Consider the following 22,078-nt stretch of genomic DNA (forward strand, 5'->3'; position numbering starts at 1 on the left):
TGGAGGGTTGTAAATATTGTTCCCTTATTCAAGAAAGTGAGTAGAGATAGCCCAGGAAATTATAGACCGGCAAGCCTTACTTCCGTGGTTATTAAGATGATGGAAAAGATCCTGAGAGGCAGGATTCATGAACACTTGGAGAGGTATAATATGACTAGGAAGTTAGCATGGCTTTGTCAAAGGCAGGACGTTCCTTCCAGGCCTGATTGAATTTTTTGAGGATGTGACTAAACACATTGCTGAAGGTAGAGCAAGTAGGTGTAGTGTACATGGATTTCACCAAGGCATTTGATAAGGTACCCCATGCAAGTCTTATTGAGAAAGTAAGGAGACATGGGATCCAAGGTCTCCTTGCTTTGTGGATCCAGAATTGGCTTGCCCACAAAAGGCAAACAGTGGTTGTAGTCGGGTCATATTCTGCATGGAGTTTGGTGACCAGTGGTATGCCTCAGGGATCCATTCTGGGACGCCTTCACTTCGTGAGTTTTATAAATGACCTGGATGAAGAAGTGGAAGGATGGGTTAGTAAATTTGTTGATGAAACAAAGGTTGGGGCTGTTGCGGATAGTGTGGAGGGTTGTCAGAGTTTACAGTGGGACATCGATAAGATGCAAAACTGGACTGAGATGTGGCAGATGCAGTTCAACCCAGGTAACCGTGAGGTGCTTCATTTTGGCAGTGTGGAGATTCAGAGGGATTTTAGGGTCCGAGTCAAAGGACACTCAAAGCTGCTGTACAGGTTGAATGTGTGGTTAAGAAGGCAAATGGTGTATTGACCTTCATCAATCATGGGGTTGAGTTTAAGAGCCGAGAGGTAATGTTACAGCTATAGAGGACCCTGGTCAGCTTTGCGTGGGTTGACTCAGGCCAGGGTCTTCCTCACCTCAGCTTCAGCCAGACAGAATGTCTGCTCTCCTTGGGGGAGGGGGCCTTCCCACTAGCACTTTGTTCTGTGCATCAGACCAGATATAAATGACATTCAGCCTGTTGGTAAGTGAGATATCCTGGTTACTGACATGCAGGGTGGACATGTAGTCTGTAATCTTCTGAATTCCCTGCCGCATGTGCCTCGCGTCTGTAGTATCACAGAAATGGTTGTACGTTCTCCTAGGATACTCCCATGTTGCCTTCCAGATGGAGAGGGAGAGCACAGGAGAGCAGGGTGGATGAGGGAGTTGGCACTACTTACCAAATCATCTCATATAGCCTCTGACGACCAAGTCCAGATCCTGGGCTTCACGTGAGGCTTAGCTACTAAGCCCAGTGGAAACACTCCTACAGACAGGAGAAGGTGCAAAAAGAGGGTACTGGTGCCATAAAATCTGCTACTTCTGGCAGGTGGGACTCTTCAACCATGGTTCGCATCTCATCTAGGAGAAGGAAAACTCTGATCTCAAATATCATCTGTCTTATGGCTATTCCCATTAATGAAGAAGGCTTCATGAGGAAACCCCGAGGGACCTTGAGGAAAAATCCAGAACTAAGGCAGTCCTACACTGAGTGTAACACTGATTGGCAACTCCTAAGATGCCATTGGTACCAAACTGTATCTGTCTCTGCCATTCCTTTGGATTTAGCAGCTATGTGTAGAGGAGTAGCCTGGTACTTGGGCAACAGCTTGCTCCCCACTTAATACTGCTCTGGCTTTTATATCATGTAGACAGTTAGCACGTGACATTCATGGTTGAACTAGACCAATGGAGAGGCTCACTAGAAAAGCTTCTAATTCCAGGACTGTGACAGTTATGAGTTATATACTGTATCTGCAAATGTTTCTAAGAGCTTTGATAAAAATTGAATTCTGCATGAAGAATAATACTCACATCTATATCATTATTTTGTGCATTTAGACGAAGAACAAATCCTTTTCTTTATATCAAGTATATTATTTAAACAGAATTCTATTCTTTCACCCGTCCTATCAACACTGCCAAAATTCAATTAATTCAATTTATGTTCAATCTGCACATTGAATTCTGTTATCCTGATCTCTTTGTATTGTTACAGATGAATGAATAAAAAGAATAGAATTGTGTGCCATTGGCAAACTTAATACACTTATAGAAATTAGAAATAAATGGGCAAACCAAATAAATGACCTTATGATTATTCACTGGATCTGCATCCTCAAAACAAATGATTATTTGATGTTAAAAAAAGAGTTGACACCGCAGCATGAAAGGAAACTGTTTAGTTTATAAATTGTTTTCTATCAGGTTTGAGAACAAGCCTCTCATGAAATATGCAGAAAAAAACATATTGCTTTTCAGAAAAAGGTTCCTTTATGCCTGCAGTGTATTTAATATTTCTGTAATATTTGAGTAGCATTCTAACTATACTGTACTACTACGTCAACTCAGGCCTAGGGGCCCGGCATCGGGCACGATGACGGACTCTCCGCTTCTCCCTCTCCCTCATCAGTGTGTTCAGTTCATCTACATTAGCTGCACTTCAGTCTTCTAGGAGCATGTTGACCATAGTCTTGGGAGAGCGCCCAGGGTTCATCCTCCCATGCTTGGGCTCCCATATGATGACTAGGCTGGCAGGTAGCTCGGGGTGGCATAGACAGTGCTCCACTAGTTGCAGTCTTCTCGCCTTGATTTTAGTGGTGAGCATTGGTAGGTCATCATAGAGCTCAACGTTCGTCATGTGCTGTTGCCAACTCACGTCAAGAGCCATCCGGAGCATTCGTGTATAGCAACGATCTAGGAACTTTCACACAGTCTTAGTGAGTGTCCACGTCTCACATCCGTATGTGAGAATGGACTCTATGACTGCTATGAAGATCCTCTTTTTCAGCTCTCTGGTCATGTTCAACTTCCAGATTTCCTTAATGTCGATCATACCCTTCATGAGGGCTATAAACGACATGAAGGAAATATACTGTACTGTTTGATTAAATATTCTTTGCTTGTTTACATAATACATTATGGGGTATTTGTATGAAGTAGGTGAATGGTACACATCATTATGTCACCACGTCATATGTGAGTGCCTCACTAAAAAGAAAACTAAGTACATGAGTATCCCGGGCTCCACTGCTTTTCTTTTGATTAGTTTCTGGAGTTACAAAACATATCAGTAGCGATGAGGAAGTTTATAAAATAAACCCAAGATTCTATCTACTCCTTGAAGCAAACTTTATTCTTCAGAAGGGGAGAGAGACTTCTGAGTGAAGAAAAGGCTGAAATGGACAAAATTGACAAGAAATAAGCCTGGCAAAGCATTCATAAATAGGGAGTACCAGGTAATGATAATAATACATTTTTAAAAAAAAATCAAACGGCTGGCTATATCAGAAAGGTAGAAGTATTTGATTGCACAACAGATAACTGGATAATGTATACTGATCAAATTGAGCAGTATTTTAAAGCAAATGGAATAGGAATTGATAAGAAATGAGCGCCAATATTACTGAATGTAATAGGTGGAAAAGAATACAGTTTGCTCAGAAGTTTCACTACTCCAAACAATCTAGCTGAAATCAGCTTTGCTGATATCATGAGTGTAATGCAGAAACTTTTAGAACTGGAACCATTGTTGATTGCAAAACAATGTAGATTTCATAAACAGAATGAGAAGGAAATGGAGTCCACTTCAGCTTATGTGGCTGAATTGAAGAAACTATCCTAGCATTGTTAGTTCAACAATTAGCTTAATGATGCAATGAAAGTTCATTCAGTTTGTGGAATCTTACAAAAAAGCATTCAGAAATGGCTCCTAATTGAAGCACAACTCACATTTAAAACAGCAGTTGAAATTGCTGCATCAATGGAAACAGCAGCCAGAGATACAAATGAACTGCAGTGAGGGAAAAAAAAAGGTAGTTGTGCGCAAAATTGCAACTTTTAAATGGAAATGTGACTGGCTGAACAAATTGTGTTACTGTTGTGATAAGGACTCACATACACCAGATCAATGCTGGATTAAAGGTGAAACTTGCAGAAAATGCAACAAAGTAGGACACATTCAAAGAGAAGGTTGGGCAGACAAAAATAAATGGACAGCTCAGGGAAAAGAAAAAGATAAAAAGTCAAGTTGCAGTTTCAGAAATAGCACTAATCTACACGCTGCTGATGAAAAATCTAATAACGATGAGAGAGGCACAGGACTGCGTAGCCTTGAGGCTTAAAATGCAAAAACTAACAATAGGCAAGCAATATGGCTACACCAAAAGTGAATGGCAAGTTAATTAAAATGGAATTGATTGCTGTCTTGGTTGTTTCAGTCATTCCACAAAATGAGTTTGAATGGCATTTCAAAGATACCCAACTAAAGACTGCAGATATCCAACTAAGAACTTATACTGGAGAAAAGATAATTCCTGTGGGAATGGCGTTTCTAACAGTGAAGTACAATGACCGACAAGCCACATTGGGCTTTATGTGGTAAAAACAGAGGGGCAAGCATTGTGTGGCATGATTGGCTGAGACAACTACATTTTGATTGGAGATCGATCCACCACTTGCACACCCATCCCCTGCAATAAAGCCTGCTGAAAGCAAATTAAGAAAGGTACGGGATGATGTCACAGCAATGTTCAAGGGTCGATTTGGGAAACTCAAAGATAACAAGGTTAAAATGTTGTTAAATGAAAATGCCACACCTAAGTTTTACATGAACTGACCTTTTCTTTAGACTATTCATGATAAAGTAGCCAGTGAGCCAGATCGCACAGACGGGAGGATCTTTTGTCCAAGGTTGAATAGGGCCCAGTGGTCCCAGTAGCCAAGAAGAATGGGTCTGTTAGTATCTGTGCTGATTCTAAAGTCACTGTCTGCCCGGCACTGAAAGTAGATCAATGTTTTCTACTCAGAATAGAGGATATCTTTGCAAGCCTTTCTGGAAGAAAACATTTCAACAAAGTGGACTTGCAATAATAACAGGGTTGTCATGATGGGAGATTTCAATTTCCCAAATATTGATTGGCAACTCCGTAGAGTAAGGGGTTTTGATGGGTGGAGTTTGTAAGGTGTGCTCAGGAAGGTTTCCTGACACAATATGTTAATAAGCCTACAAGAGGAGAGGCTGTATTTGATCTGGTATTGGGAAATGAACCTGGTCAGGTGTCAGGTGTCTCATTGGGAGAGCATTTTGGAGATAGTGATCACAATTCTATCTCTTTTACCATAGCATTGGAGAGGGATAGGAGCAGACAAGTTAGGAAACATTTAATTGGAGTAAGGGAAAATGTGAAGCTCTCAGGCAGGAGCTTAGAAGTATGAATTGGGAGATGATGTTTTCAGGGAAACGTATGGCAGAAATGTCACAAATGTTCAGGGAACCGGAGCTGGAGCTGGATGAACTTTGGATCATTCGAGAGGCAGAGGCAGAAATAAACAGGAGTTACAGGGAAATAGTCACCCCTAAGAGTCAGGAGACAGGCAGCTGGGTGACTGTCAGGAGAGGGAAGGGGAATAGACAGAATGAGCAGAGCACCCCTGTGGCCATTCCCACCAACAATAAGTACATCGTTTTGGATACTGTTGATGGGGACGACCTACCTGGGACAAGTTGCAGTGGTTGCGTCCCTGGCACCGAGATACGACCCTCAGCTCAGAAGGGAAGGAGGGAAAAGAGGAGAGCAGTAGTGATAGGGGATTTGATAGTTAGGGGGACAGGTATGAAGTTTTGTGGAAGAGATCGAGAATCCCAGATGGTCTGTTGCCTCCCTGGTGTCAAGGTCCACGATATCTCGGATCAAGTTCTCGGTATTCTCAAGAGGGAGAGTGAGCAGCCGGATGTTGTGGTCCATGTAGGGACCAATGACATGGGTAGGAAGAGTGAGGAGGTCCGGAAAGGTGAATTTAGGGAGTTAGGTGCCAAGTTAAAGGACAGGACCTCCAGGATAGCAATCTCAGGATTGCTGCCAGTGCTACATGCAGGCGGGTTTAGAAATAGTAAGATAGCTCAGATCAACGTGTGGCTGAAGTCATGGTGCAGGAGGGAGGGCTTCAGATTTATAGATAATTGGGCAGTTTTCCAGGGAAGGTGGGACCTGTTTCGGCGGGACGGTTTACATCTGAACTGGAGGGGGACAAATATTCTTGCAGGTAGTTTTGCTAGAGAGGCTCTGGTGGATTTAAATTAGATACAAGGGGGGAGGGGAACCAGAGTGTAGGAACAGATGTAGGGAAGAAGGAAGAAAAAGAAAATAGCAAAGTTCTTTGTACTGTTAGTGATAAACAGAGACTAAGAGGTGGAAAATTTCTTAAATGCATTTATTTTAATGCTAGGAGCATTATAAGAAAGGTGGATGAGCTTAAAGCATGGATAGATACCTGGAAGTATGATGTGGTAGGTATTAGTAAAACATGGTTACAAGAGGGGTGTGATTGGCAACTAAATATTCCTGGATTTAATTGCTTCGGGTGTGACAGAATCAAAGGGAAAAGAGGGAGAGATGTTGCATTGCTCGTCAGAGAAAATATTACAATGGTGCTCTGGCAGGATAGATTAGAGGGCTCATCTAGGGAGGCTATTTGGGTGGAATTGAGGAATGGGAAAGGTGTAGTAACACTTATGGGGGTATACTAAATGGAGAGCAAGAAATGGAGGAGCAAATTTGTAAGGAGATAGCAGATATTTGTAGAGAGCACAAGGTTGTGATTGTAGGAGATTTTAATTTTCCACACATAGACTGGGAAGCCCATACTGTAAAAGGGCTGGATGGTTTGGAGTTTGTAAAATGTGTGCAGGATAGTTTTTTTTGCATAGAGGTACCAACTAGAGAAGGTGCAGTGTTGGATCTCCTGTCAGAGAATGAGATAGGTCAGGTGACAGAGGTATGTGTTGGGGAGCACTTTGGGTCCAGTGATCACAATGCTATTAGTTTCAATATAATTATGGAGAAGGATAGGTCAGGACCTAAGGTTGAGATTGTTGATTGGAGAAAGGCTAACTTTGAGGAGATGTGAAAGGATTTAGAAGGAGTGGATTGGGACAATTTGTTTTATGGGAAGGATGTAATACAAAAATGGAGGTCATTTAAAGGAGGGTACAGAATCTTTATGTTCCTGTTAGGTTGAAAGGAAAGGTTAAAAGTTTGATAGAGCCATGGTTTTCAAGGGATACTGGAAACTTGGTTCAGAAAAAGAGAGATATCTACAATAAAAAATAGGCAGCACGGAGTAAATGAGGTGCTCGAGGAATATAAAGAATGTAAAAAAGAATCTTAAGAAAGAAATTAGAAAAGCTAAAAGAAGATATGAGGTCGCTTTAGCAAGTGAAGTGAAAATAAATCCCAAGGGTTTCTACTGTTATATTAATAGCAAAAGGATAGTGAGGGATAAAATTGGTCCCTTAGAGAATCAGAGTGGACAGCTATGTGTGGAGCCAACAGAGATGGGGGAGATTCTGAACAATTTCTTTTCTTCGGAATTCACTAAGGAGAAGGATATTGAAGTGTGTGAGATAAGGGAAACAGGCAGGAAAGTTATGGAAACTATGATGATTAAAGAAGAGGAAGTACTGGAGGTTTTAAGGAATATAAAAGTGGATAAGTCTCCGGGTCCTGACAGGATATTCCTTAGGACCTTGAGGGAAGTTAGTGTGGAAATAGCAGGGGCTCTGACATTTCAAATATCATTAGAAACGGGGATGGTGCTGGAGGATTGGCGTATTGCTCATGTTGTTCCATTGTTTAAAAAGGGTTCTAAGAGTAAACCTAGCAATTATCGGCCTGTGACCTTGACGTCAGTGGTGGGTAAATTGACGGAAAGTATTCCTAGAGATGGTATATATAATTATCTGGATAGACAGGTTCTGATTAGGACCAGTCAACATGGATTTGAGTGTGGAAGGTCATGTTTGAGAAATCTTATTGAAATTTTTGAAGAGGTCACTAAGAAAGTTGTCAAGGGTAAAGTGGTGGATGTTGTCTATATGGACTTCAGTAAGGCCGTTGACAAGGTCCCAAACGGAAGGTTGGTTCGTAAGGTTCAATCATTTGGTATTAGTATTGAAGAAGTAAAATGAATTCAGCAGTGGCTGGATGGGAGACACCAGAGAGTGGTGGTGGATAACTGTTTGTCAGATTGGAGGCCGGTGACTAGTGGTGTGCCTTAGGGATCTGTAATTGGTTCAATGTTATTTGTCATACACATTAATGATCTGGATGATGGGGTGGTAAATTGAATGAGTAAGTATGCAGATGATACAAAGATAGGTGGAGTTGTGGATAATGAAGTAAGTTTTTAAAGCTTGCAGAGAGATTTATGCCAGTTAGAAGCGTGGGCTGAAAGATGGCAGATGGAGTTTAATGCTGATAAATGTGAGGTGCTACATTTTGGTAGGACCAATCAAAATAGGACATACATGGTAAAAAGTAAGGCATTGAAGAATGCAGTAGAACAGAGGGATCTAGGAATAATGGTGCATAGTTCCCTGAAAGTGGAATCTCATGTGGATAGGGTGATGATGAAAGCTTTTGATATGCCGGCCTTTATAAATCAGAACATTGAGTACAGGAGTTGGGATGTAATGTTGAAATTGTACAAGGCATTGGTAAGGCCAAATTTGGAATCTTGTGTACAGTTCTGGTCACCAAATTATAAGAAGGATGTCAACAAAATAGAGAGAGTACAGAGAAGATTTACTAGAATGTTACCTGGGTTTCATCGCCTAAGTAACAGAGAAAGGTTGAACAAGTTGGGTCTTTATTCTTTGGAGTGTAGAAGGTTGAGGGGGGACTTGATAGAGGTATTTGAAATTATGAGGGGGATAGATAGAGTTGACGTGGATAGGCTTTTTCTGTTGAGAGTTGGGGAATTTCAAACAAGAGGACGTGAGTTGAGAGTTAAAGGGCAAAAGTTTAGTGGTAACATGAGGGGGAATTTCTTTACTCAGAGAATGGTAGCTGTGTGGAATGAGCTTCCAGCAGAAGTGGTTGAGGCAGGTTCGATGTTGTCTTTTAAAGTTAAATTGGACAGCTTATATGGACAGGAAAGGAATGGAGGGTTATGGGCTGAGTGCAGGTCGGTGGGACTAGGTGACAGTAAGAGTTCGGCATGGACTAGAAGGGCCGAGATGGCCTGTTTCCGTGCTGCAATTGTTATATGATATTTCTGCATAGGTACGTTCCAATGAGACAGGGAAAGGATGGTAGAGTACAGGGACCATGGTGTACAAAGGCTGTTGAAAATCTAGTCAAGAAGAAAAGAAAATCTTACAAAAGTTTCAAAAAAACTTGTAGTGATAGAGATCTAGAAAAATAATAAGGCTAGTAGGAAGGAGTTTAAGAATGAAATTAGGAGAGCCAGAAGGGGCTATGACAAGGCCTTGGTGAGCAGGATTAAGGAAAACCCCAAGGCATTCTACAAGTATGTGAAGAGCAAGAGGATAAGACATGAGAGAATAAGACCAATCAAGTGTGACAGTGGAAAAGTGTGCATGGAAATGGAAGAAGTAACAGAGGTATTTAATGAATACTTTGCTTCAGTATTCACTACAGAAAAGGACCTTGGTGATTGTAGGGATGACTTCTAGTGGACTGAAAAGCTTGAGCATATTGACATTAAGAAAGAGGATGTGCTGGAGCTTTTGGAAAGTGTCAAATTGGATAAGTCACCGGGACCAGACCATATACACCCCAGGCTACTGTGGGAGGTGAGGGAGGAGATTGCTGAGCCTCTGGCAATGATCTTTGCATCATCAATGGGGATGTGAGAGGTTCCGGAGGATTGGAGGGTTGCAGATGTTTCTCCCTTATTCAAGAAAGGGAGTAGTGATCGCCCAGGAAATTTGATTAGTGAGTCTCAATTCAGTGGTTGCTAAGTTGATGGAGAAAATCCTGAGAGGCAGGATTTGTGAATATTTGGAGATGCATAATATGATTAGGAATAATCAGCATGGCTTTGTCAAAGGCAAGTTGTGCCTTACGAGCCTGATTGAATTTTTTGAGGATGTGACTAAACACATTGATAAAGGTAGAGCAGCAGATGTAGTGTATATGGATTCTAGCAAGGCATTTGATAAGGTTCCTCATGCAAGACATTGAGAAAGTAAGGAGGCATGGGATCCAAGGATACTTTGCTTTGTGGATCCATAATTGGCTTGTCCACAGAAGGCAAAGAGTGGTTGTAGACAGGTCATATTCAGCATGGAAGTTGGTGACCAGTGGTGTGTCTCAGGGATCTGTTCTGGGACACCTTCTCTTTGTGATTTTTATAAATGAGCTGGATGAGGAAGTGAAGAGATGGGTTAGTAAACTTACTGATGACACAAAGGTTGGGTGTGTTGTGGATCATGCGGAGGGCTGTCAGAGGTTACAGCAGGACATCAATAGGATGCAAAACTGGGCTGAGAAGTGGCACATGGAATTCAACCCAGATAAGTGTGAGGTGGTTCATTTTGGGAGGTCAAATACATTGGCAGAATGTAGTATTAATTGTAAGACTCTCGCCGGTGTGGAGGATCAGACGGATCTTGGGGTCCAAGTCCATAGGATACTCAAAGCTGCTTTGCAGGTTGACTGTGTGGTTAAGAAGGCATGCAGTGTATTGGCCATCATCAGCCGTGGATTGAATACAAGAGGCGAGAGGTAATGTTGCAGCTGTATAGGACCCTGGTCAGACCCCACTTGGAGTACTGTGCTCAGTTCTGGTCGCCTCACTGCAGGAAGGATGTGAAAACCATAGAAAGGGTCAGAGGAGATTTACAAAGATGTTGCCTGGATTGGGGAGCATGCCTTATGAGAATAGTTTGAGTGAACTTGGTCTTTTCTCCTTGGAGCGATGGAGGATGATAGGTGATCTGACAGAGGTGTATAAGATGATGAGAAGCATTGATTGTGTGGCAGAACAGAGGCATTTTTTTCCCAGGGCTGAAATGGCTAACACAAGAGGACACAGTTATAATGCGCTTGGCAGTAGGTACACAGGAGATGTCAGGGATATACTTTTAATGCAGAGAGTGGTGAGTGTGTGGAATGGGCTGCCAGTGATGGTGGTGGAGGCGGATACAATAGGATCATTTAAGAGACTCTTGGATAGATACATGGAGCTTAGAAAAATAGAAGGCTATGGGTAACCCGAGGCAATTTCTAAATTAAGTACATGTTCGGCACAACATTGTGGGCCGAAGGCCCTGTATTGTGCTGTAGGTTTTCTATGTTTCTATGTTTCTCTGAGGTGAGGCCCACCTACAGGTGGAGATAGAAGGAGATTCCAAACAGTCTCTCACAATCAACACACATAAAAGGACTTTATTGCTTTTATAATCTTATTTTTGGAGTAGCATCTGCACCTGCACTCTGGCAAAAAGCTATAGCAGAAAACAAGTGAAAATCCCACAGCCTTTGCATCATGTCCCTTACTGCTGCTGAGTAAAATTATGCACACATTGGCAGAGAGGCCTTGAGTCTGGTTTGAGATGTAAAACATTTCAACCACTTTCTGTGTGGGAGAGAGCTTACCCTCATTACTGACCATCAACCACTGGTGTCCATTTTCAATCGACAGAAAGGATTCCTCTAGCAGCAGCAGCATGAATGCAGAGACAGATTACAAGATTGAATTCAAGAGGACAACTAATCATAAAAGTTTTGATGGATTGTCCTGTTTATCCTTGGAATAGGGACTACCTGAAAGCTTTACAGAAGTGGACACTTATCTTGCATTAGTGGACACTAATGCAAATTGAAAGTCCCCTTATTATGGCAGAGATGATCCAAAGGAAAACCAAAACAGACCACACACTGTCTACGGGGCACCCCAGAATGGCTGGAATGTGCAAGCAGAAATTCCAGTTGTTCCAGTTTTCCCATCACCAGGATGAACTTACACTTGACTGGATCTGTCTCATGGAGGGATTTAGAATTGTTGCACCATCCAAGCTGAGAGCTAGAGTATTGTAGGTGCCACATTGAGGTGTAGTCAAAATGAAGCCATTGGGTCAAAGCTTTGTCTAGTGGCCTGGAGTAGATCAGCAGATAGAGCAGCTTGTCATGGACTGTTTGAGATGCCAACACGCCCAGAAGAAAGGTGTTCAGAGCTGGTCAGAACCACTTCTTGCAGTTTGAGAGCCAACTCCTTCAAGCACCACTGCAAAGGCCCCAGAACCTGAGATGGTTTCACAGCCACGTGTCTCATCTGCCAAGCAGAGAGACTCCTCTCCCCCACATGTCAGGAAAATTGTTATCTCACAAGAGTAAGAAAACTTCCTCAGAGATTAAATCTGTAGGGCTGATTGGGCAGTCTGCTGTCTCCAAGAATATTCCGGGAGGCAGAAGTAGCGTTCACGAGTCTCATGGCAAAAGGACTGTGGGATGGGGTGTGACCTGATGTTCAACCCCTCTTTGCAATTTAAAGCTTCCATCGGTCGGCGATGAAAGTGATGAGGGAGATTGAAACACTGAGGTGAATGCAGAGGGTGAGAACCATCTGCTTGTCTTTGTATCGCTCGTGGGAGAGGGGAAACTGCCTTTTGATTGCTGCTTGGGTCGCTCTGCTGCCGGAGAGAGGAGAGGCAGCCATTGTGCCTTGAGAATGTTACCCAGGTTTTCTGCATTTGGGTATGGATATAAATATGGACTAGGACTATGGACTTTTTTTTCCAAGTCTTATAGTTTTTTCTATTCTGTATTTTTTGTCTGAACTCGCTTGTTTTTTTGTGTGCTGAGGAGGGGGATTTAGGGAAGGGGTTGATGTGCCTGTTCCTTTTTTGTTAGATATTTTGTGCAGAGAGGAGTGATTTGAGGATAATTGTGCTGTTGTTCTTTTCTTTCTTAGTTGCATGGCTATCTGGAGAAGAGGAATTTCAAAGTTGTATACTTTGATAATAAATGAACCTTTGAACCTTTGAATTTAAAATTTACTATGCTGTGGATGTCTACATACTTGTATATGGTAGTTGTATTTTTATCATGTACTGTGTGTGTATATATCTGGCAATCAGTAATCCTGTTCCACCGCTGGTTTCGACAAAATATTCACCAGCCTAATTTCACATCGCAGCACCAACCTCTTGCTACTGTTTTGGTGGCTCCATTAACAGAATCAGCTGTTGGCATGGTCTTTAAAAGAAGCAAGTCATTCCCCTGTGTTATTCTGCATTTATTTTTAATAACCTGTGCCTGTGAAGTTCTGAAAAAGCTCAGCAGTGGTGTGTCAATGAAAAGCTTATGTATAACATTGGCTCTTCCGCAGTCTATGATATAAAGAAAAGTTGCTCCAGTTCTTTGCTGACAGTGAAGCAATAAAGCAATTGTGCATAAGGAAAACAATGAAAGATGGAAGATGTTCACAACTCAATAATGTTTTCGTAAAGTGGTTTAAACTCTGCATCAGTAAAGGTGTAGAACCGCTAGGAGAGATGGTGAAGGAACAAGTGAAATTACTTCACGAGTAATTAGGACTGAATTATGAGTGTGATTTCAATGAAGGATGGCCTCAGTGTTTCAAGCAGCAACGTTGCATAAAATTTCGTGCAGTGTGATATGAAAAACAGTCAGCAAACAAGGAAGGAGCTGCTCATTTTGATAATGAGTTCGCTAAGTTAATTTCTGATGAAAATTTAACTCCTGAGCAGGTCTACAATGTAGACAACGCCACCCTGTATTGCTATTGTACTCCAAGATGAACACTGACTACAGAGAATGCAGAACCACCAAATAGAATATAAAGCATCAGAAGATCGTGTCTCTATGTTGGGCTGCTCTAATGCTTCAGGAGCCCAGAGGTGTAAGTTGTTAGTCACTAGAAAAAAATTATCTCTCAGGGTTTTCAAAGGTACGAAGCAGTCCAACATGTCCAGTAAGTTACCATGCCAACAAAAAAGGATGGATTATCATGGACTTTACATTGGAATGGTTTGAACACCCTGACACAGTGGTGCCAAGAAAACAGCCTCCCCCTCAATGTCAAAAAAACTAAGGAGTTGATTGTGGATTACAGGAGGAACGGAGACAGACTAGCCCCTATTAATATCAATGGGACTGTAGTTGAGAACGTGAGTAGTTTCAAGTTTCTCAGTGCACACATCACCCAGGATCTCACCTGGACTATACATACTGGCTGTGTAGTGGAAAAAAAAACACGACAGCGCATCTTTCACCTCAGGTGGCTGAAGAAATTTGGCATGAGCCCCCAAATCCTCAGGACTTTCTATGGGAGCACCATCGAGAGCATCCTGACTGGCTGTGTCACTGCCTGTTACGGGAACTGTACTACCCTCAATCACAGGGCACTGCAGAGAGTGGTGCGGACAGCCCAGCACATCTGTGGATGTGAACTTTCCACTATTCAGGAAATTTACAGCAGCAGGTGTGTAAAAAGGGCCCGCAGGGTCATCAGGGACTCCAACCAACCCAACCACAAACTATTTCAGCTGCTTCTGTCTGGCAAACCACACCACAGCATTAAGGACCAACAGCTTCTTTAATCAGATCATCAGATTTATCAATACACATTGAACTGATTGCATATCTGACTGTACATTGTATCTGACTGACACACATGTATACCAAACTATTCTGTATACAATCTTAGTGTTTGGGCACTATCTTCCCACAATTCCCTTCCTTACTGCTTGTACATAGCGACAGAGATGCAGCATAAAGACTTTTACTCCCTCATGTTGTGAGATAAAATTCTAATTCTTATTCTGACATTACTTTGTTCCAGCAGTGAGAGCTCACTGTGACTCTGTTGGTCTAGACAAAAATTGTAAAATAATGCCGGTATTAGATAACTGCTCTGCGTATCAAAAAGCAGAACTCTTGGTAAAGGATAATGTTTACAGTATCTGCCTTTGACCCAACTGTATGTCATGAATTTAACCCTGGACAATAGCATTTTATGCTCTTTGAAGGCAAAGTATTGCTCCCTGTTTATGAGGTGGCTCCTGAGTGCAAACCAGCACAGGAATTAGTGAAATAACTTAACGTGCGAGATATGATTTATGGAGTTGCTGACGCTTGGGAGTCAGGAGAAGTATCAACACTGAAGAATAGATGGCATAAATTGTGGCCAAGTTTAATATTCGAGTCTGCACCTGGTGAGGAAATTGGAAATGACTTTACAGGATTTAGGGTTTCCAAGCTAAAACAGATTGTTCATGACCTGCTTTCTTATGCTAAAGATCTAAGTAATCCTGCTGTGAAGGATATTGCATCAAGGCTGGATGCAAATAACATTAACAAGTGGATGGGTATTGATAATAATGAACCTACAGTTCATCATTATACTGATGCTGAAATTGTGCAGTAGGCTGCAAGTCCAGAGTCAAAAGACAGTGGGGGAGAAAGTTTTGATGAAAACAAGGAAGAGGTAGCTGAAAGAATGTCCGTTGATAGATTAAGTCAGCTGACAGATGAACTGATAAAAAGGTCTCAAGCAACACACTTTTATTACTGAATAAGAAATATTGAATATGGACAAGCTGCAAGATAAACTAATTAAAGAAAGACCAAAAGACATGAAACAGGTTAGCTTGCAGGATATGTTCAGAAAAATAGCTAGGGGAAGTTCAAGACAGGACTAAACGCTGAAAATTCAGTGCCGTCAACTTCAGTTCAGCCACATATGCTGCCCCTACTATCACCAGTTCTGAAGATGCTGTCCCAACTTCATCACTACCACTAGGTCATGAAGATTCAATTGTCATTCAAGATGAAACACAAGACAACCCTGATGACCCCCACTTTCAAACATGTAACTCTGCTTATTTGTACAATCCAACTCTGCACTTTGGAAACGGCAACAACCAACCTTCTGAAGTAACTGAACCTTGGAAGATATGTTGCCTGAACTGTACTTCAATGAATTTTGCTTGCTTTTCATTTGTTGTTTGTTTTTTCTTTATTATCGAACGATGAGCAGATCATCAAGTGTATTAGAGGTAGTTATTTATTTAATCCTAACCTAGCCACTTGTGATTCAGCAAGATCACTAATCCAGCACTGCACAGGTCTTAATCATTCCAGATTGTAGTGGTCAGACTGTGTGTGTGTGTGTCTGTGTGTGTCTGTGTGTGTGTGTGTGTGTGTGTGTGTGTTTATTTATATAGATTACTAATGAGCAATATGTAATATTTTGAGATGAGATGCATTCTATATTGAGTTGGCGTTTATAGCTATGCAGGGAGGAGTGAAAAGTATTTAATATTTCAGTAGTATTTCAATAACTTTGTAAATACCTGTATATTGTTTCATTAAGTATTTGCATTCTTTGTTTGTTAACAAAATTCATTATGGGTTAAATGTAAGAAGTACGTGAATGGCATATGTCACTACGTCACCCTTGGCCTCAGTAACTCCTTGAGCAATTAGGTCCTTGATTTCTTCACTGGCAAATCCCAGACAGTTCAGATTAGCAACAACATCTCCTCCAGTATCTGCATCAGAACAAGTGAACCATAAAGCTGTGTGCCTAGACCCCTGCTCTACCTGCTTTGCACTTATGACATTGTGGCTAAACACAATTCCTTTGCTGTATTGAGGTTAGCTGACGACACCGCTGTCAACTGTAGGCTGAATCAAAGGTGGTCACGAATCAGCATATAGGAGGGAGATTGAAAATCCGGCTGAGTGGTGTCACAGCAACAACCTCTTACTCAATGTCAGCAAAACCAAGGAGCTGATTATTGACTTCAGCTCGAGCCAGTCCTTGTCAGAGGATCAGAGGTGGAGAGTGTCAGCAACTTTAAATTCCTCAGTTTTATCATTCTGGTGGGCCTGTCCTGGGCCTAGAACATAAATGTAATTACAAAGGAAGCACGACAGCACCACTACTTTCTTAGTAGTCTGCAAAGATTTGGCATGACACTTAAAACTTTGAAAAACTTCTACAGATGTGTGGTGGAGAGTATACTGACTGGCTGCATCACAGCCTGGTATGGAAACACCAATGCCTTTGAAAAGTAAATCGTACAAAAAGTAGTAGATATGGCCCAGTCCATCACAGGTAAAGCCGTCTCCACCATTGAGCAGATCTACATGAAGCATTGTTGCAGGAAAGCAGCATCCATTATCAGCAACCCTCATCGCCAAGGTCATGATCTCTTCTCACTTTTGCCATCAGCAAGAAGGTAAGGAGCCTCAAGATTCACACCACCTGGGTCAGGAACAGTTACTACCCCTCAACCATCAGACTGCTGAACAAAAGGGGATAACCTCACTCAACTTCACTTGCCTATCATTGAAATGTTTCCACAACCTATGGACTCGCTTTCAAGGACACTTCATCTCATGATCTTGATAATTATTGCTTATTTATTTATTATTATTATTTCTTTCTTTTTGTATTTCCACAGTTTGTTGTCTTTTGCACACTGTTTGACACCCAAGTTGATGTGATCTTTCATTCATTCTATTCCTTTTTGGATTTTTTGAGTATGTCTGCAAAAAAAAAACTCAGGGTTGTATACGATGACGTATATATATTTTGATAATAAATGTTATTTGAAATTTGAGCTTTAAACCATGTCATAATGTGAGGGCTTCACTAAAAAGAAAACTGAGTGCACAAATATCCCCAGCTCCTGTGTTTTTCTTTCGACTAGTTTCTGGAGTTACAAAACATAACAGTACCAGATATGCTGATTACTGATATTTCAAAATACCTCCATCATCTTTACTTTCTAGCATAATTCTTGGTTACTGTAAGTCTTTATTCATACATTTATTTCATATGTACTGTATATACCATAAGCAAACACAGCTTTAGAAGTTCCTGTCATTGAATCTATCAAGGCTTGAAAAGAATAAATATTTGAATTACCAACTGGTTCCCTTTGATTCATGAAAAGGTTTTTGATATTGCTGCCATCCAGGTTTGCTGAGCTGATATTGTTTCCATCGACCCAGCAGAGTATCCTGTAACAGGAAATATGGATACACAAGATGAAATTAAAAACTAGTTTCACATTAGTGTAGATGTCATTATTCTAATGCCTTGCTTCTGGCTTTTCACCTATGATTTGTTTTTGAGTTGCTTTGTAACAAATCCTTCCAGATTATCTCTAGTGGAGGATTCTATGGGACAAATAGACTTAATCATTTGCTATTGTGAATGAGATTAATTAAAAACAGTTATAAGGCATTAAAATCTATTTTGGGTGAGTGCTCTTTGTATTTGTGTTCCAAAATATTGAATAGGCCTGGATGGGTTGGCTGGAAAGTCAGAAACTTAAAAAACAAATCATATTGCTTTAAAAGTTACACAGTATCCCAATCACAAACAAGAGAAAATCTGTGGATGCTGGAAATCTCAGCAACACACACAAAATGCTGGAGGAACTCAGCAAGACAGGCAGCATCTATGGAAAAGAGTACAGTTGACGTTTTAGCCTGAGACCCTTCCTCATGATTGGACAAAACAATTCTCCAGTCTTTTTTCCAGTCCTGATGAAGGGTCTTGGCCCAAAACGTCGACTGTACTCTTTTTCCATGGATGCTGCCTGGTCCGCTGAGTTCGTCCAGCATTTTGTGTGTGTGTTACAATATCCTAATTGTGCTTTCACAGTTCTTGAAACAACATTCTTCTATTCCCTGACACATATTGGGATCAGCTTCAAAACATGGACCACAGCAATTCATCACCAAGGACCACAACCTGTCAAGGGAAACCAGAAATGGGTGGTAATTAAGCGCCTAAAAATGTTCCAGAATAAATAGGGAAATTGATGCCTCACCCTTCTTAAAGAAGGTGAAAATAATAGCACTATATATAACTGTAGTAAATGTAGCTTTAATATTTTGGCCTCAATTTACCTCTAAATATTTGTGTAATCGAGGGTTTGTCAGCACCAATCCTAATGTTAATTCAAGGGATGAAAGTACTCGTATTGTTCAATAATTTAAAAGAAGATTACTTTGATGCAAATCCTCCGTGAAGGCTTTCACAGAGAGTCGATTGAAACATTTCATTTCAGATTTACAGTGGAGTATGGCAGCTATGTGGAGAACAATTTTGCGTGTCCAGTACATCAAGCAAGGGGAGGGCTGTGTGTTGATTAATCTGGCATTCTAAGAATGGATTCTACAACTCTGCTTATTTTCTCATGAAGCCAGTAAATGAGTTGCTATAGTAACACTAGAGAAAGAAATAAGTTCGGTTTTGTGGGGACATTGGTATGACTTGTTCACAGATGTAAGATTCCTGCAAATTAACTATTTAGAGTTTTTTTCTCATATATGTGGATTGTTACAGGAATTGAGTAGAATTGCAAGATGGGGCAACATTAAGAGACTTTGAATGTAGATTCTGATAGATGGAGGTGTTAAAGGGATTCTAGTGCGATCTAAGTGAACAGGGTGTTCATGAAATCTCATGGATATTTAGTTAGCAGGTGGGAAGGCAAATGGTGTCTAGAATACGAGGAGTTAAAAACATCCCTTGAAGAGTGGGCAAGTGTATAAGGCTCTCCTGGAATATGTTGATGATGGGCATAATTCATTTTTGTTTTTGCAGAAGTAAAGAGGGTAATAGGCTGGGATACGACAAGATGAAACACATTTGACTACACTGCAGATATCAACAAGGCTGCACTTAGCAGATTTTACAAATGGAATTGGGAGATGGGTGGAAACATGGAAAAAGGCAGCAATGAAGAAGTTTGTTGCAGAGGGACGGTGTGAGTCTGAACCACTGGGTATTTCAGTTGTTTTCTGCAAGGGCGGTTTATTTCCCATGAGACCTCTATGAACTCAATCTCCAAAATGTCATTAAACAATGAATCTTTCTGGCTTATGCAGCAAGTCAATGGCTATACTTTATACTTTACTTTATCATTTTAGTAACCTACAGAAGAAATCAATTTGTTAAAATTTCCCATGAATGAAAATTTAAAGAAAGTACTGATTCATGCTGGAAATTAGAAATAAAAACAGAAAGTGCTGGAAACACTATATTTGATTTACATACTGAGTGTTTCAAATATTTTCGATTTTCATTTTTCTTAAACTCTCTTACCATAAGTTTGGGCAGTGAAGATTTATTTTACTTTCTTCATTTGTCAGGGTTGATGCTTGCAATACAGTTGACTTGTAAATAAAAATTCTGCCATTAAATGTTATTTTTTGCTTACTAAACCACTGCAGAAACTACTCAAGCACAGAATTGTGATTTGATTAGACAGTTGCAGTAATTACTTCAAACATAAAATTGAATTTTTGTTTTGTTTTGCTCTCTGCAGTAAAATAAACTGTTCAATAGCTTACCCTTTAAGTGGGTGTACTACTAGAAACTGTGGGTGATCAAGTCCATGAATTATGGAGGTCCGCAGGGAGCCATTTAATCGTGCAACGTTAACCTGAGCCTCTTCTAAATCTGAACTTGTCCAGTAAATGTTTCTGGAAACCCAGTCCACAGCAATTGCATGCGCATATGGCAGGTCTATAAAGAAAAATAATTGACTTAGTGCCTAAGTATAGTTGCATAAAAATAGCATGAAATTAAAGCAATTTGTATTGAAAATGAAGTATGTCAAAGGGTGAGGTAAAGCCACTCGAATGCAATGATATCTTACTAATTCACTCATCAGTATTTATTTTATGAAAATAGGACCTGGAACTTGATCTCTACGTAACATTCATTAAATTACTTCATTTGGACATCAATTACCCAATGCAAAGCCAATAAACCTCTCTCTCCCAAAAGGGGAACAATTAAAATACTCAATCTCAATTCTAACTTAAATCAACTGAAACAAAAAATGCTAAGCGTCTTTATCTAATTTTTCCTCCATCTTTGTTTGTACCTGATTTGTATTGAATTCACATTTTTACCCTCATTCACAATATTCTCATCTCAATGGTTAAATAAATAAAGGAGGAGATGATGAGTTCTGGGCTACCAATGCTAAATGCATGTATGATTAGAGGTCACCTGTTGTATTCACCTCATTGTTGTCAATACCACTGATTTCAATATAGCAATATTACTAACATTTTTGTTGACACTGCATTTCAACTAATTTCCAAATAATAAAAAAAATCTTTTAAGAAGCATTGCAAAATACACGCTTGTCTTCCCACTTCCAGAGGTAGATTTGAATCATAAAATAGTTTCCTATTTTGTTTTTGTTATTCCAATAAATTTAACTTCAGAAATACTTTTTTTAAATCACCATTTCCTCTCATGAAGACACTTCCCTCAAGTAGACCCATGTCATTAAACTTCGGCATTTAACTCCATATTTAATAACATCAATCTTGATCAAATCCATCATTCCATCCTGCAGGGACTGCCAGAGAGCAACAAAGGTGACATGATATGATTTTCTTAAACCATGGTGTTTATTTGGCAGTATTTAAATTTTAGAAAACTTTACATCCACTGAAGTTTCAGTAATATTAAATGAGTGCCAACTGGTCTCTTAAATGATCTGTTCTCATTTCGAGGGCAGCTAGAGATGAATAAGGATGGCTATGTTTTCCAGAGATTCTCCAGATCCCATAAGTGAAAAAAGAACTCTCTATAATTGCCTTTTCTAAATCCAATATTTCTGCACAAACTAGCTGTAAAAGGAATGTTTGTTTGAGCTCAGGAATTAGAGTATCTGGATAAAATAAATGCACACTCAGGGCTGGCTTTTTTTTTAATGGTGTTAGTCTTTTGTTTGCATTTTCATTTCATCATTAATTTCCACTTACCTGCAGAGACCACTGTTTCTATTCCTGTGCCATTTATGAAGGCTCGTTTTATAAACCGGGGCTTCAAATCAGACCAGTAAATTCGTTCTTCTGATGCATCAAAATCAATGGTTTTAACTTGACTGATATCTGGATCAGTAAATGGTGTGATGTAATTATAGTATGGATTATCAACATCGACTCCACGGATTTCAGAATTTCTTGAGTAGATTAAAAATTCCTTTTGCTCTGCAGAAAGTAAGAAAATAGTTTAATGTTTAATTCAGCTTTTGCTTAACATTTAAATTTTAAACTGGTTTAAAAGCAATGCAATGCACTGCAAAATAATCTGACATTTCCAAATACCCAATTTCTTTCCTTTCAAAATGAAAAATGTTTTAAATGCTTTTCAAATCTTGACATGTATTTTTAAATTAATCACCTGTCAAATATACAGACTCCAAAACTCTTTATATCAAAAGTAAATAAAATCCAAAGCTACTTCAG

The 22,078-nt window shown here is 40.2% G+C and overlaps 1 protein-coding gene across 1 annotated transcript in view; it reads right to left on the minus strand.

The window, feature by feature from the left end:
- LOC140197951 (low-density lipoprotein receptor-related protein 1-like) overlaps positions 1–22,078 on the minus strand; it is a 2,495,129-nt gene that overhangs the window by 672,688 nt on the left and 1,800,363 nt on the right. The window contains exons 30-32 of the mRNA XM_072258609.1: positions 21,593–21,820; positions 20,159–20,333; positions 17,718–17,812 (exon numbers count right to left, since the gene is read on the minus strand). Of these exons, the coding sequence (XP_072114710.1) occupies positions 17,718–17,812; positions 20,159–20,333; positions 21,593–21,820 (498 nt within the window). The remainder of the gene's footprint in view (positions 1–17,717; positions 17,813–20,158; positions 20,334–21,592; positions 21,821–22,078) is intronic.

This window comes from Mobula birostris, chromosome 5, assembly GCF_030028105.1.
Source record: "Mobula birostris isolate sMobBir1 chromosome 5, sMobBir1.hap1, whole genome shotgun sequence".
Taxonomy (NCBI): Eukaryota; Metazoa; Chordata; class Chondrichthyes; order Myliobatiformes; family Myliobatidae; genus Mobula; species Mobula birostris.